This window comes from Loxodonta africana, chromosome X (genome assembly GCF_030014295.1).
Source record: "Loxodonta africana isolate mLoxAfr1 chromosome X, mLoxAfr1.hap2, whole genome shotgun sequence".
NCBI classification, from domain to species: Eukaryota; Metazoa; Chordata; class Mammalia; order Proboscidea; family Elephantidae; genus Loxodonta; species Loxodonta africana.
The window spans coordinates 158777388-158792443 of NC_087369.1; the positions used below are offsets into that span (position 1 = coordinate 158777388).

The window sequence follows — 15056 nt, forward strand, 5'->3', positions numbered from 1 at the left end:
CCTTCCTTGATCCTATTTTTGTGGCTCGGAGCCTGACGTTTGTTAATGGCTTTAGAAACGGCATCTTTTCTCTTTTTGGTAATACTTATTAATGTATCTGGTGCACACAGGGTGTCTTGAACAGGTGTTACTTTATAAACATCAGAAGATGTAGCTGACTGTCTTGATATGATAGGTAAAGGCGACAGAGAGTTATTCTGTTGGATTTGCCTGCTGGGAAAATGTAATAGTTAATGAGCAAGTATGATGTGGTTTTGTCATGAAGGAGTGCTAATTTCATAAAATATAATGTCTTGGTATCATGAGATAACGATATCATAATCTGGAAATTTTTATAACAGACAAAAGTAAATCTAAAGGTTAAAAAAAAAGTTTTTCTTTACATTTACATTACCAGGCATACCTCACTATTTCATTTTGGTGAAATCTGTCCTGGTAAACACTTATCCAGCGCAGCTGCCGATGAGCAAGCTACTTACCTGCCGGGAGAGGGCGGATGCTGCCTGCTTGCAGAAGATGGCCGTCTGTAACGTGATACGTTCGAAGATGCTGGCTTCTTGACAATTTCTGATTTCTGAACAGATCAGTATGGTAAGATAAGAAATTACTAACATTTATTTTACTGCAGCTGGCTTTTCAAGGGAAAAATATTCTCTATAAAACACAATTACAGTTCCAGTTTTCCTTAATGCTTAACAATTTCCCTTAATGCCTCTTAGTAGTAGGTACAGAGATACTGTCTTCCAGACTAGCGAATCATATTATACAATTCAAGCAGGTTACAGAAACAACAAACTTTAAAGTTTTTTTTTTTCTTCAAAACCTAATTTCATTTCCAAATCCTATTTAAGGGTTTGGAACCCTTCTCAAAAAGTTTTCTTCAGAGTTTAGAAACATAGTTCATATAAGCTGTTACATTTGCTCTCTTCCACTAAAAGTTAGCTAATATTCCAGTTTTTGTGGGGAAACCTCTGGTACAATGAATATCAGAGAATTTTAAGGGATTAGTTTAAACAAGTTATCCTGCTGGAGAAATTTTATTGCAGAATACTATAAATAAGAAGTCAGGTATATTGTGAAATCTGACCTATCATGATCTGTACAACTAAGTATACACATTTTAATAGAAAAATTGTCAATAAAAAAAACCTGCTGCAGTCGAGTTGATAAATGGTGATTAATAACAAACCTTTATTGAGCCTTTCACTTTTGCCTTGGGACATGCTGCGACTCCAGCCTTGGGAAGCGTTTCCACAGGGGAAGTTTCTATGTTGGCTTTGTTGCAGGCTTTCGCACCGGTGTTCCGGAAGGCTTCTACCTTGGCCTTAGGAGTAGTTTCCACAACGACCTCAGGTGACACTTCCACCATGACCTTGGGGGACACTTCTACTTTTACCTTGGGAGAGATTTCTATTTTTGCCTGGTGAGGCATTATTACTCTGAATTGAGGAGCCATGACAGTAGGCTTCAATTCGTTATTACTCTGGTTACGTAAGGACGTCCTTATATGTTGCAGTATATCGATGCCTATAGGTGAATGAGGACAGAGGGTGAAATTCCAAGAAGTTAGAAAATTGACAAGACAAAAATGCAAAAAGTACACATTATAAGAATGTTGTTGTTGTGTGCCATCGAGTCGATTCCAACTCATAGCAACCCTATAGGGCAGAAAGGAACTAGGCAGAAAGGAGCTGCCCTATAGGGTTTTCTAGGCTGTAATCTTTACGGGAGCAGATCGTCAGGCATTTCTCCTGTGGAGCAGCTGGTGGGTTCAAACTGCTGACGTCTCGGCTAGCAGCTGAGCGCTTAGCTATTGCACCACCACAGCTCTTACAGTGTAAGAGTAGGAACACAGAACAGGGAGACTGTGTTTATTAGGAAACCACAGAGATTACACACAACACAGGAATCTTTAGTGAAATGGATCACAGACTCAGGACGGGACCGTCATGAGGTTAATAATTCAGAAGGAAAATCAACAGTTGTGAAAGTAGTACTCTATTACAGATGAAAATAAGATGCTTCTCCTAAGTCAGTGTTCGCAAGAAGCCATTTCTATTTAAATCACACTGTATTCCAGAATCATTTTCACAGAAAATTACAAGATCTTGAACACCCCTTAAAAGTAACCTAAATATCTTCATTAGGGTCAGAGAGTACACCGTTATAAAACCCAAAAAGCCCATTGCCGAGTCGATTCTGACTCATAGCGAACCTATAGGACAGAGTAGAACTGCCCCATAGAGTTTCCAAGGAGCGCCTGGTGGATTCGAACTGCCGACCCTTTGGTTAGCAGCTGTAGCGTTTAACCACTACACCACGAGGGTTTCCATATTTGATTGTTTTAGGATATAATGTAAGGGTGAGCATTTTCTCACCAATACTGAAGCATGTACTAGAACAGTCATCGCAGTGGGTTGGATCTCCAAGGTTTCTTCCAGCTTTGAAAAGCTAAATATTTTTTATGTACGAAATGGACAAAAACCAAAACCAAACCCAGTGCCACTGAGTCGATTCCAACTCATAGTGACCCTATAGGACAGAGTAGAACTGCCCCATAGAGTTTCCAAGGAGCGCCTGGCAAATTTGAACTGCCAACCCTTTGGTTAGCAGCCGTAGCACTTAACCACTACACCACCAGGGTTTCCTGAAATGGACAAAGACCGAAAAAAAAAAAAAAAGCAAAATAATCAGTTGTCAGCTAAGATGGGGGAAACAATAATAGCAATGTTGGGAACCATGCCACCTCACACACTGCTGGTGGAAGTACAGATTTATGTACAGCCTCCCTGGGGGGCCTAACAATACCACTTCTAGATATTTATCCTCAGGAGAAAATCGGATAAGTACCTAAACGTGTACATACAAGGTTGCTTACTATACCATTGTTTATAATATTAAAACAGCTGAAAATATAGTCCCAATAGTCAACAGGAGATATGGATTATACTAAAACAATCACTATGAGTAATAAAATGTAATTTTTGGACAGGGAAAATGGTAGATATTGAGTTTAAGTACAAGTGGGTTATGATCCCATTTTGTGAAAAACATAAATAAATGCAAAGAAAAATTTTAAGTTATCGATGTGGGTTGGGATAATAGCTGCTTACATCAAAAAATTTTTCTATACTAAATATTTATTGCTTGTGTAAATAATGAAAGCAAACATTTTCAAAAACTTATTTGGTGGTGGCTTTCCTAAGGCTTGGCAACATGAGTTCATCAAATAGAACAAATTACCAAAGACTGGCTACTTACAAATAAAAGTTTTGACAAAATTAAATGCTATTATTAGTTTCTCATTTTTGGTGGAGAAAGTATTTTATTTACCTATCAGCATGTGCCTAAACAGTCACACTATTGAAAACCAATAGTTTCTGTGCTACAGAAAAACTTACAGAACCCTAAGTAGGATAACTAGTTTTCATTAGCTTAGGAAACCCTGGTGGCATAGTGGTTAAGACCTACGGCTGCTAAGCAAAAGGTTGGCAGCTGGAGCGAATCCACCAGCTGCTCCTTGGAAACCATATGGGGCAGTTCTACTCCGTCCTATAAGGCAGCTATGAGTCAGAATCAGCTCGACGGCAGTGGGTTTTGATACAAATTGAAGACAAAATAGTGAGTTTTTGATGGGGTTGTGATAAATTAAAATAAAGGTAATCAGAAATATCCTACATTAGACTGGGGAAGACTAGCAGAAAATAATTTGTCATATATATAACATGGCAGAAACAAAGTCAGGAATTAGAACTGAAGGAAGCAAGGCTGCACTACAAGAAAGTCCATGGTAGCATTTTTGATTCATTTAGTAATCGTAAAGAATATTGACAGAAAAAAGCAAAGGAGTTGGGATATATTCTAGAAAGGAAAAAGTGGACTGGATGAGAAAGAGGAAAAAAAATGAAAGAACAATGCATTCAAGTTTTCCAATATTAATGGCTTCTTTTGGCAGTCCCTGGGTGGGGAAACATTTCACAAGCTTGGCCACTAACAGAAAGGTTGGAGGTTTGAGTCTACCCAGAGGGCACTTCCAAGAAATCAGCCATTGAAAACCTTATGGAACACAGTCGGTTTTTTGGGTCTTGCTACCCACAGGTGGAAACCCTTGTGGCACAGTGGTTAAAGAGTTTGGCTGCTAACCAAAAGGTTGGCAGTTGGAATCCACCAGCCGGTCCTCGAAACACTATGGGGCAGCTCTACTCTGTCCTACAGGGTTGTTGTGAGTCAGAATTGACTCAGCAACAACGGGGTTGGGTTTTTTTTTTTTTTTTTGGGTCCCACAGGCATGTTTGGGTGGCCTATAAATCAGAAAGTCCACATAATCCTGAAGATTTGTTTTCTTTTACTTCAACAATCTTTATTTCCCTATTTAAAAGTGGAAAAGGAGCTCATTGCTATTCTTCCATAAATTAGGGAAAAAAAAAAAGAGAGTGGAGTTGGAAACATTCTCCTTTGATACTAAGTTTTTCCATCCTTTTTAAATCCAGTATTTTTTGGAAGGCAGTGACCTCACTTAAGTGCACGTCAAGCAACCCACAGAGCTTTGAAACCACCACCAAAGTTAGCTTTCTCATCCTACAGATGACCTATAACCAAGTAACTATCATGCTAGAAGTCAAAAAAGAAATATGCAACATAAAGCATTAAGTAAAATTACTGATTTTCTAACTATTGATTTAAATTAGTTTTCTCCCTAAATGTAACAAATTAAGTGGTGCAGCCTATTTTTCAGTGCAAAGTCTAACACCTAAGCTTTCTCCCAAATGGCTATTACCTGAAAGATCTTTTCCAGGGGTGGATAAAAAGAAGCAACAGTTTTGCTTCTAGCTAACGGCACTTCTCCCCCACGTGTCTGTCAGATTGTCATATTGTGGGGGCTTGTGTGTTGCTGTGATGCTGGAAGCTACACCACCGGTATTCAGATACCAGGAGGATAACCATGGAGGACAGGTTTCAGCTGAGCTTCCAGACTAGGAAGAAGGACCCGGCAGTCTATTTCTGCAAAGCATTAGCCAGTGAAAACCTTATGAAAAGCAGCAAAACGCTGTCTGATATAGTGCTGGAAGATGAGCCCCCCCAGGTCGGAAGGCTCTTAAAGATGACTGGGGAAGAGCTGCCTCCTCAAAGTACAGTAGACCTTAATGACATGGATGGAGTTAAGCTTTCAGGACCTTCATTTGCTGATGTAGCACGACTCAAAATGAGAAGAAACAGATGCAAAGATCCATTAATAATTGGAACCTGGAATGTATGAAGCATGAATCTAGGAAAATTGGAAATCATCAAAAATGAAATCGAACGCATAAACATCGATATCCTAGGAATTAGTGAGCTGAAATGGACTGGTATTGGCCATTTTGAATTGGACAATCATATAGTCTACTATGCTGGAAATGACAACTTGAAGAGGAATGGTGTTGCATTCACCATCAAAAAGAACGTTTCAAGATTATCCTGAAGTACAACGCTGTCAGTGATAGGATAATATCCATACGCCTACAAGGAAGACCAGTTAATGCAACTATTATTCAAATTTACGCACCAACCATTAGGGCCAACGATGAAGAAATAGAAGATCTTTATCAGCTGCTGCAGTCTGAAATTGATCGAGCATGCAATCAAGATGCATTGATAATTACTGGCGATTGGAATGTGAAAGTTGGAAACAAAGAAGAAGGATCAGTAGTTGGAAAATATGGCCTTAGTGATAGAAACAATGCCTGAGATCATATGATACAATTTTGCAAGACCAATGACTTCTGCATTGCAAATATCTTCTTTCACCAACATAAATGGCGACTATACACATGGACCTCACCAGGTGGAATATACAGAAATCAAATTGGCTACATCTGTGGAAAGAGACAATGGAAAAGCTCAATATCATCAGTCAGAAGAAGGCCAGGGGCTGACTGTGGAACAGACCATCAATTGCTCATATGCAACTTCAAGCTGAAACTGAAGAAAATCAAAGCAAGTCCACGAGAGCCAAAATGTGACCTTGAGAATATCCCACCTGAATTTAGAGACCATCTGAAGAATAGATTTGACACATTGAACACTAGTGACAGAAGACCAGACAAGTTGTGGAATGACATCAAGGACATGGTACACGAAGAAAGCAAGAGGTCATTGAAAAGACAGGAAAGAAAGAAAAGACCAAGACGGATGTCAGAGGAGACTCTGAAATTTGCTTTCGAACGTCGAGCAGCTAAAGCAAAAGGAAGAATTGGTGAAGTAAAAGAACTGAACGGAAGATTCCAAAGGGCGGCTCGAGAAGACAAAGTAAAGTATTATAATGACATGTGCAAAGAGCTGGAGATGGAAAACCAAAAGGGAAGAATATGCTCGGCATTTCTCAAGCTGAAAGAACTGAAGAAAAAATTCAAGCCTCGAGTTGCAATAGTGAAGGATTCTATGGTGAAAATATTAAACGACGCAGGAAGCATCAAAAGAAGATGGAAGGAATACACAGAGTCATTATACCAAAAAGAATTAGTCAATGTTCAACCATTTCAAGAGGTGGCCTATGATCAGGAACTGATGGTACCGAAGGAAGAAGTCCAAGCTGCTCTGAAGGCATTGGCAAAAAACAAGGCTTCAGGAATTGATGGAATATCAATTGAGGTGTTTCAACAACCAGATGCAGCACTGGAGGTGCTCACTCGTCTATGCCAAGAAATATGGAAGACAGCTTCCTGGCCAACTGACTGGAAGAGATCCATACTTATGCCTATACCCAAGACAGGTGATCCAACCAAATGTGGAAATTATAGAACAATATCATTAATGTCACACGCAAGCCAAAATTTTGCTGAAGATCATTCAAAAACGGCTGCAGCAGTATATCGACAGGGAACTGGCAGAAATTCAAGCTGGATTTAGAAGAGGACGTGGGACCAGGGATATCATTGCTGATGTCAGATGGATCCTGGCTGAAAGCAGAGAATACCAGAAGGATGTTTACCTGTGTTTTATTGACTATGCAAAGGCATTTGACTGTGCTGATCATAACAAATTATGGATAACATTGCAAAGAGTGGGAACTCCAGAACACTTAATTGTGCTCATGAGGAACGTTTACATACATCAAGAGGCAGTTTTTCGTACTGAAGAAGGGGATATTGATTTTTTAAAGTCAGGAAAGGTGTGCGTCAGCGTTGTATTCTTTCACCATACCTGTTCAATCTGTATGCTGAGCAAATAACCCGAGAAGCTGGACTATATGAAGAAGAATGGGGCATCGGGATTGGAGGAAGACTCACCAACAACCTGCGTTATGCAGATGACACAACTTTGCATGCTGAAAGTGAAGAGGACTTGAAGCACTTACTAATGAAGATCAAAGACCACAGCCTTCAGTATGGATTGCACCTCAACATAAAGAAAACAAAAATCCTCACAACTGGACTAGTGAGCAACATCATGATAAACTGAGAAAAGATTGAAGTTGTCACAGATTTCATTTTACTTGGATCCACAATCAACATCCATGGAAGCAGCAGTCAAGAAATCAAAAGACGAATTGCATTGGGTAAATCTGCTGCAAAGGACCTCTTTAAAGTGTTGAAGAGCAAAGATGTCACCTTGAAGACTAAGGTGCCCCTGACCCAAGCCACGGTATTTTCAATCGCGTCATATGCATGTGAAAGCTGGACAATGAATAAGGAAGACTGAAGAAGAATTGACGCCTCTGAGTTGTGGTGTTGGCAAAGAATATTGACTAGAACACAGACTGCCAAAAGAATGAACTAATCTGTCTTAGAAGAAGTACAACCAGAATGCTCCTTAGAAGCAAGGATGGAGAGACTGCGTCTTACATACTTTGGACATGTTGTCAGGAGGGATCAGTCCCTGGAGAAGGACATCATGCTTGGCAGAGTATAGGGTCAGCAGAAAAGAGGATGACCCTCAACGAGGTGGATTGACATAGTGGCTACAATGATGAACTCAAGCATAACAACAATTGTAAGGATGGCTCGGGACTAGGCAGTGTTTCGTTCTGTTGTGCATAGGCTCGCTATGAGTTGGAACCAACTCGACGGCACCTAACAACAACGACAACAATGGCACTTCTGTTGGGACAAGCAGACGACTGACAAAAGCATTCTCCTGAGGGCTGCCATACAAGTAACGAACTAAATGAGAACAAATCAAAGTGGATTCAATGTGGGGTCTCACAAATACACACAAAGCCAAGACAGCAACGTGAACTGCTGCAAGTGATAACTTCCCCAGCCTCAAAGTAGAGGCGGTGACAGCAACGCTTAACACAACGGGACCGGACACTGCCATCTGACTGGACTGCCCTATCCTTTATGTAAGTGATTTTTTCCTGCAATAAGGGGGAAAAGGCCACACCACACCACACCGCAATAACCCCAATGAAGGCATCTCAGTAATCTATTTAGCAGAACCATACCCCACTGTATGGAGTCTCTATGGAAGAACCCACATATAAAGAAAAAGTTGTATACGACATAAGAATGTTAATAATTATTTTGAATTTCTAAAGTTCTGTATGATTTCACATGAATTCCTACAGATATATGTCACTGACAGCCACAGGGGTCAAAGCCATTGCCTAAAGCTCTAAGGGATTGACTGAGTTCTTTTGTTAAGAGTGGCTTTTGTCATAAAAATTTTGCCCCATTAAATCTTGATGTTCATAAAGATTCCTGTGACAGTGGCATTTGACCTGCACCAACAGGATTTGATCAGAGTAAACTTAGTAGAGAGTTTTCTGTCAGTGGATGGTCGGGTAAAACACAAAAGCAACAAGCCTGTCAGAAAGGGAAATGTTAAAAGGGAAACGACTCTAAATAAAGAAGTCCTTTAGTAATAATTTTTTTTTTTTAGTAATAATTATGACATCTTGGGCACAACCATCAGCCGTGAAAACGTGCACAAAGAATATGTGAGGAATGCTGTGAAGCAACAGGGTTCCAAATGTGGCCAGTAATTCAGGACCTCTAAACGCAAACTGCTGACAGAGAAACAAGAAATGTCGGAAGTGAATCAAATCCTCCAGCACAAATTTCTCTTATCTATTGCGACTTCCTATGGTTTATTTCCTCAGCTTCAGTAGAGACTCCTTGCTCAGATGATGGTAGGATTTATATATTTCATTTAGAGACAGACTCATCTGGCCTCAGCCAAATAAGCATGGCACGGAAGGTACTTTTTTTTAGAGAGAAAAAAAAGAGTGTTTTGGCTGCCAGTTTTAGGCCTGACTTCACAAGCATGTCAGTCTTGACATACATTGACCTCTTTTAAAGCACTACTTTAGATGTTTCTTAGAAATGACTAACCATGTGGTTTTTCTTCCTTTGGTGGTTTTTCCGGTTCAGGACATGCGTGCGGCTTCATATCTTTTGTAGCTAAAGAGGAGATTCTGCTTCTTTCGTCTGGTACTAGAGATGAAGCACAAAGGAACATTATATTTTTCACAAAAGAATTAAATATATTATTTCAGGAGTGAACCACTCCTTTCTTCAAACCTTTATCTTCTCACCCTTGCTTATAAGAATTTACTTAATTTCAGATATTATGCAGAGATTCTACATCCCCAAACTTCACACTAGAAAGTGAAAATATAAAATAGTCATGCCATCCCTCTCTCTGTCGACTGGAGAATCGTGTGGTGCTCTTCTGAAATAAATCTAAATGTTCTGCAGTCTAAAGAAGAAGTGGTAGTGTATAAATACATATAAGGAATTGTTTTCATTCGATGGTAACTTAGTAGAATACACGAAATAACTACTTACCGTTACTAAAGGGATTTGGAAAACCTGCAGATGATGTAAACCCATATTTGTCGAAGCGAGCATTTTCTTGTTCAGGTTTTTCAGGAGAAATAGGATGTCTATTGACTGAGAAGAAGATATAAAATTTACTGTAATCATAATTTTCCCAGGTCACACAGGTAGTAAGTGGGGAAATCAGAACTTGGTTTAATTGTAAAAAGGAACTTTATTATAAAATATAACCTACTTCTCAAGGGCTAGATTGTATAAAAATCACATTAACTTTTCTATGAATTAGTTCGTTATTCCCACCACCACTTCCATGCATATTTCTGTTTAAAAAATCAGGCAGAAAGAAGTAAGATCCAAATGTATAGTGTTGATTCAACTATAAATAAATGAAAAATGTACATTTGGGTTTAAAATTTACTTTGAAATATAGCAATGGAAAGATTTTAAAAATACAACATTCATCATTTATAACCACCTAATTTCTTCTTCTTCTTCTTAAAGAGAGTACTATTGTGCTGTGGCTAAGAACAGTCCAAGTTTAGAGAAAATTTGTAAAAGACATTCAAAAGAAAACCATTCTCCTCTCAGGGGAAAAGTGGACAAACCCTTTAGGGTGGAGATTCTTACGTATCCAATCATCCTATCTACCTAGTAAGTGTCAGAATGAAACAAACCCAAATCAGTTAAGAACCACTAGCATGAAGCTAGGAGCCAAAATTAAAGAATACCTTTTAGACACTGGAGAAAAAGAAATGCATGTAATAGATTTTAAAAAAGATGTCATTCAAATGTTGAGGTTCTCTATTGAATAGAAAGCTCATTACTGACTTCAGTGTAGTGGAAAGTTTCTGCTTCTCTCCAGCCCCCACCCCAAAAGACACACACCGTCTGGCTCTAGTAGGGCAAGCTGGAAGGAAGGAAGGAAGAGAAGGAAGGGAGGAAGGAAGGGCAGAAGTGAAGGAAGGAAGGAGGATACTTCTTCAAGACAACTTGTTCAGCATGGCAATAATCTTCCTAAGGCTGTGCTCAAGGACAGTTACCTCAAAGTGCTTAATACCACATGATGACAATGACAAACACTCATGTAATACTAATTCAGCAATTCTAAATTGTCTGCTACAGCAGTTGCTCTTGAAATCCCCCTCAGAGCTCAACATAAAATTTCTAGCCCCATCTCTCCAGGACCTTTTCCCCCAAGATGCTTCCTGGTGCGCTAACTAGAAATATTAGATCACATAAGCTAGTATTTTTATTAGGCAGCAAAGGGTATAGATCACAAAAGTGCATCACAAGTTTTCTTACCACAAAAAGGACTACGGTTTTGGCAGAGAATACCATACCATGAAACTCATTTTCGCAGATGAATAGATTGAGTACTTGTTGCTGTTCACTGCCATTGAGTTTGCCCCTGACTCATGGCAACCTCACGTGTTACAAAGTAGAACTGCTCCACAGGATTTTCTTGGCTGTAATCTTTTTGAAGCAGGTCTCCAGGCCTTTCTTTGGAGGAGCTGCTGAGTGGGTTCCTACTCACTGCTATTTGGATAACAATAAAAATGAGCAATTGCCACAAACTCCCATATCTTGAGCTCCCGCTGGGGAGTCAAGCAGCAGCTAGGAGCAGGAAGAGCTGACTCTCCCCACAGCTGCTGGCCCTGCCCCTTGATCCACCCAAATTCAAAGCAGTTGGGATCCATTCCACTGATGCCAAGGGCCTCTCTTCATAACATTATGACAGGTTACACATCCTTAGGCCAGGAAGAGGGTGGGAAACTATTAGGAAAAAGTTCATAAGAAACCAAAGTAAGAATTCTGCAGCCAGGGAACCACAAAAATAAGGCCGACTTGCAAACTGTTGCCTAAAACAACAGTCAAAGTCACAGGGCTGACTTCCAGAAGACATCAAGTGCAATCCACAAGACAGCATGTCTGGAAGATAGTGAAAATTAGAGATAACTTTCTACCATTTAAAGCAGAATACAATGGAATGGCTACTTGGAAAAATATTAAGCTCCCCATTAGAGTGCGCATTCGAGTTGGTGAAGCTGCACGGGATTTATAGATGAGACACTTGGGCTAGATGACCTTCAGGTTTCTGTGGCCCTAAAAATCTGCAATCTGGCTCTCAGTCTCAGTAGATGCTTCCGCATCTGCAGAAAATATTCTTTGGAATAATTTATTCTAAACTGAGAAGTCATTTGTCAATTCAGAAAAACAGAAGAGAAAGGTGATGAGTCCGTGGCAATGTTTCCTATGCTTACTTGGTTGAAATATTATTTTAAAATATTATTTTAAAACACTTCTGTAAAAAAACGTACAACATGTGTGTTTTGTAAACATAACTCGATAAACATGTATGTGTACTGTGTATAATGTACGTATGTCGACAGTTTTTATAGATGCTCTTCTCTACTGTGCCAAGTAAGTTATCTGCTCAGGCCATGTTTTAACTCTTGGAGCCAGGAGTCCAACAGGAGAAGAAACGGGCTTGTGAGCAAAGACATTTCATTGTCCTTGTTCCCTTCAAGAAAACGCTGAGCCCAAGGGGCAGTTCTAGTCAAGCTGGTGCTCTGTGAAAGTCTAACATGTCATGTTTCAATTCCTGGCATGAAGTGGGAAGCAAGGATGTAAACTAGGGTTCTGGGTTAAGGCTTTTTTTTTTTTTTTGCATTGCTTTAATTTTTTGGTTTGAAGTATTGTGAATTCCAGCAACTGTCCCATACATAATATTAAAACACTTTCCAAAATTCAGTATCCAAATGTTTTTAGGGGATGGCAACCCTGGTGGCATAGTCCTTAAGAGCTATGGCTGTTTGCCAAGGGGTCGGCAGTTCGAATCCACCAGGCGGGCCTTGGAAACCCCGTGGGGCAGTTCTACTCTGTCCTATAGTGTTGCTATGAGTCGGAATCAACTCGATGGCAAAGGGCTTTTTGGTTTTTTAGGGGATATACAGACCACAGCTCCTTGGTTGTTGGTGTTGTGAACCGTGGAGTGGATTCTGACTCACAGCGACCTTATAGGACAGAGTAGAACTGCCCATAGGGTTTTCAAGGCTGTTAATCCTTAAGGAAGCAGACTGCCACAAACCCCACCAGCCCCGAGGTGGAGCAGCTAGCTGGGGGGTTCACACTGCCGACCACGGCTCCTCACAGTTCCTTTAGCACACTGGAATTAGTACGAGTTAATAGAAATCATTAATGTAAAGCAATGTCAGCGAGCCTTAGGTGTCAAAAAGCAATAAAATCATCTTAATTTATTGCAAACTCTCTAGATGGACCAGACCCATGAACTAGAGAATGGAAAATTCTTACTGAACGATGAAAGTGTATTTGTTACTGGCACGTTCTTTGGGGATTTGGTTCAAGGCGTTTACTACCCCATTGCCTTCTAATCTTTTTTGTCAGATCTCAATTTTTTAACTGCAATGAAAAATTCCTAAGGATTTCAGTAAAGTCAACAAAATTGTTGTACTCAGACTCATACTCGAGGTAAGTAGTCTGAAAGCAGGCGAAAAAGGACCCTCTGCAAAGCAAGAAACTCGATCGCGCTCAGGTAGCGAGTGGCGCTATCTCCTGGACACATGGTGCCAAGTCTCAGAAAATTCACGGTTTTCGCGGAGGAAAAAACTTTTGGGTGATGGAACCAGTTTAGAAGACAGCACTTTGAACTGCTCATTCTCCTTCAGTTCAGCCTAGGGACTGCAAGATGTCCCACGGAAGGTGACATCTTGTCGAAGTCACGTGTTAGCATGCAAATCAGGAGGAGCAGAGAGCCAAGTTTCATCCCAACTTTGGGAGAAACAAACAGCCCGACAGCTCCTTCCTGACCGGCCCTTGAGCAAGAGGGTGCAGAGGAGCTCTGGAAGAGGCAACGGTTTCAAAAGCAAAAGGGGGCGAGCCCAGACTCAGGGGACTCCAAGTCTCCCCCGCCTGGAAGGGCTTCCCCAGGCGCACGGCAGTTCCACGCGCGGGTCCGCGTGGTCCCCGCACTCCCGGCCGGTTGAGGGGCAGTTGCCTTAGGTCGCGCGGGCGGTCGCCGTCCAACCACTAGCCAGGCTCTTGCCGTCGCGGGTCCGGGGTCACCCCCCTCCCCGGGCCAGCGACGCCTGTTAGCCTCGTCGCCACCCCCCTCCCCGCCCACCCGCCGGACTGCAGCCCTTGGCGCCTGAGTTCTGCCCTTGGTGACCCTGGCCAAGCGTTCCACCAACCACCCGCCCACCGCCCGCGTCCCGCCCCGGGAACCCTGAAGGACAGGAGGGGTGAGGGGGACCAGATGGCGCGGGGCAACTCCGAGGGAAGTTTGCTGGAGCCCGCTACACCGCTGCAAAGGCCCCCGGCCGCGGGCAGCCCACCACCGCGCAGGCCTGAGCTCCCCGGAGCCGCCGACCCGCTCACCCGTCTGTTGCCTTAGCCCCTTCAGGGATGTGCGGTAGTAGGCGTCGGTCTCCTCCCACTTCTTCAAATCCCAGCGGATGACCTCCGGCGGCTCCCAGACTATAGGGTTCGCGCACCGGGGCTTCTCCCGGTCAGGCCACACGCCAGGCGCCCGGGGGTGAATCCCGGCCCGGGGCCGCACGGGAGCCGGGGGCGGGGAGGGCCTGGGCGGTGTCTCCGACTCCCACTCGGACTCCGACTCAGGCTCAGGCTCTGGCTCTGGCTGCGGAAGCGGTGGCCTTCCCCGCCGTCGCCGCCGCCGCGCCCGCGTTGGTTCTTCTTGCGGGCTCTCCATGGTGCCTGCCACGCACCACTTCCTGAGGTGCGGAGCAGCCTCTACCACCTCCTGAGAGACTCTAGCCTGAGTGGCAAGCTCTCCCTTCGCCTAGCCTCAGGACCAGCCAATCATCACTGACTTGGCCTTCTGTTCCTTTATTCTGCTCATCACCTCTACCTGCAACGCAGTAACATTCCAGCCTTCCATTGTTCGCTCAGTTCAGGGGCGCTGACTGCCTCTCCTGTGCACTTGTGCCATGAGTTTCCTAGTCTTTGAAACACGACGGAAAGAAAGGCCCAAGTGGGAGAAAGAAGCCCAGTGAGGGGTCGTAGGGGCCAATCCATTAAGAATTCCTTAAATTGTTGCCGAATAAATCTAAATCATGACACTGTTAGGTCTCAAGGTTGAAGGAAATATCTATAGGGGCTTGTGGGTCTTTAAAGTGCAGGAGAGGACTTACTGGCATTAATCTATTCAGATTTTGGGTGAGGCCCCTCGAGGTTGCAAACTGTTTTTCCCCATTCCCAAGGAAAACCTTAATGGACCTACTGCCTGCACAAAGTGTAGTTGCTACGTTATTAGTG

The 15056-nt window shown here is 42.3% G+C and overlaps 1 protein-coding gene across 1 annotated transcript in view; it reads right to left on the reverse strand.

The window, feature by feature from the left end:
- Positions 1-14490, reverse strand: part of LOC111747805 (MAP7 domain-containing protein 3-like) — a 32961-nt gene extending 18471 nt beyond the window's left edge. The window contains exons 1-6 of the mRNA XM_023539453.2: positions 14157-14490; positions 9771-9875; positions 9315-9416; positions 1190-1527; positions 480-574; positions 2-213 (exon numbers count right to left, since the gene is read on the reverse strand). Of these exons, the coding sequence (XP_023395221.1) occupies positions 2-213; positions 480-574; positions 1190-1527; positions 9315-9416; positions 9771-9875; positions 14157-14490 (1186 nt within the window). The remainder of the gene's footprint in view (position 1; positions 214-479; positions 575-1189; positions 1528-9314; positions 9417-9770; positions 9876-14156) is intronic.
- Positions 14491-15056: the final 566 nt, after the last annotated feature.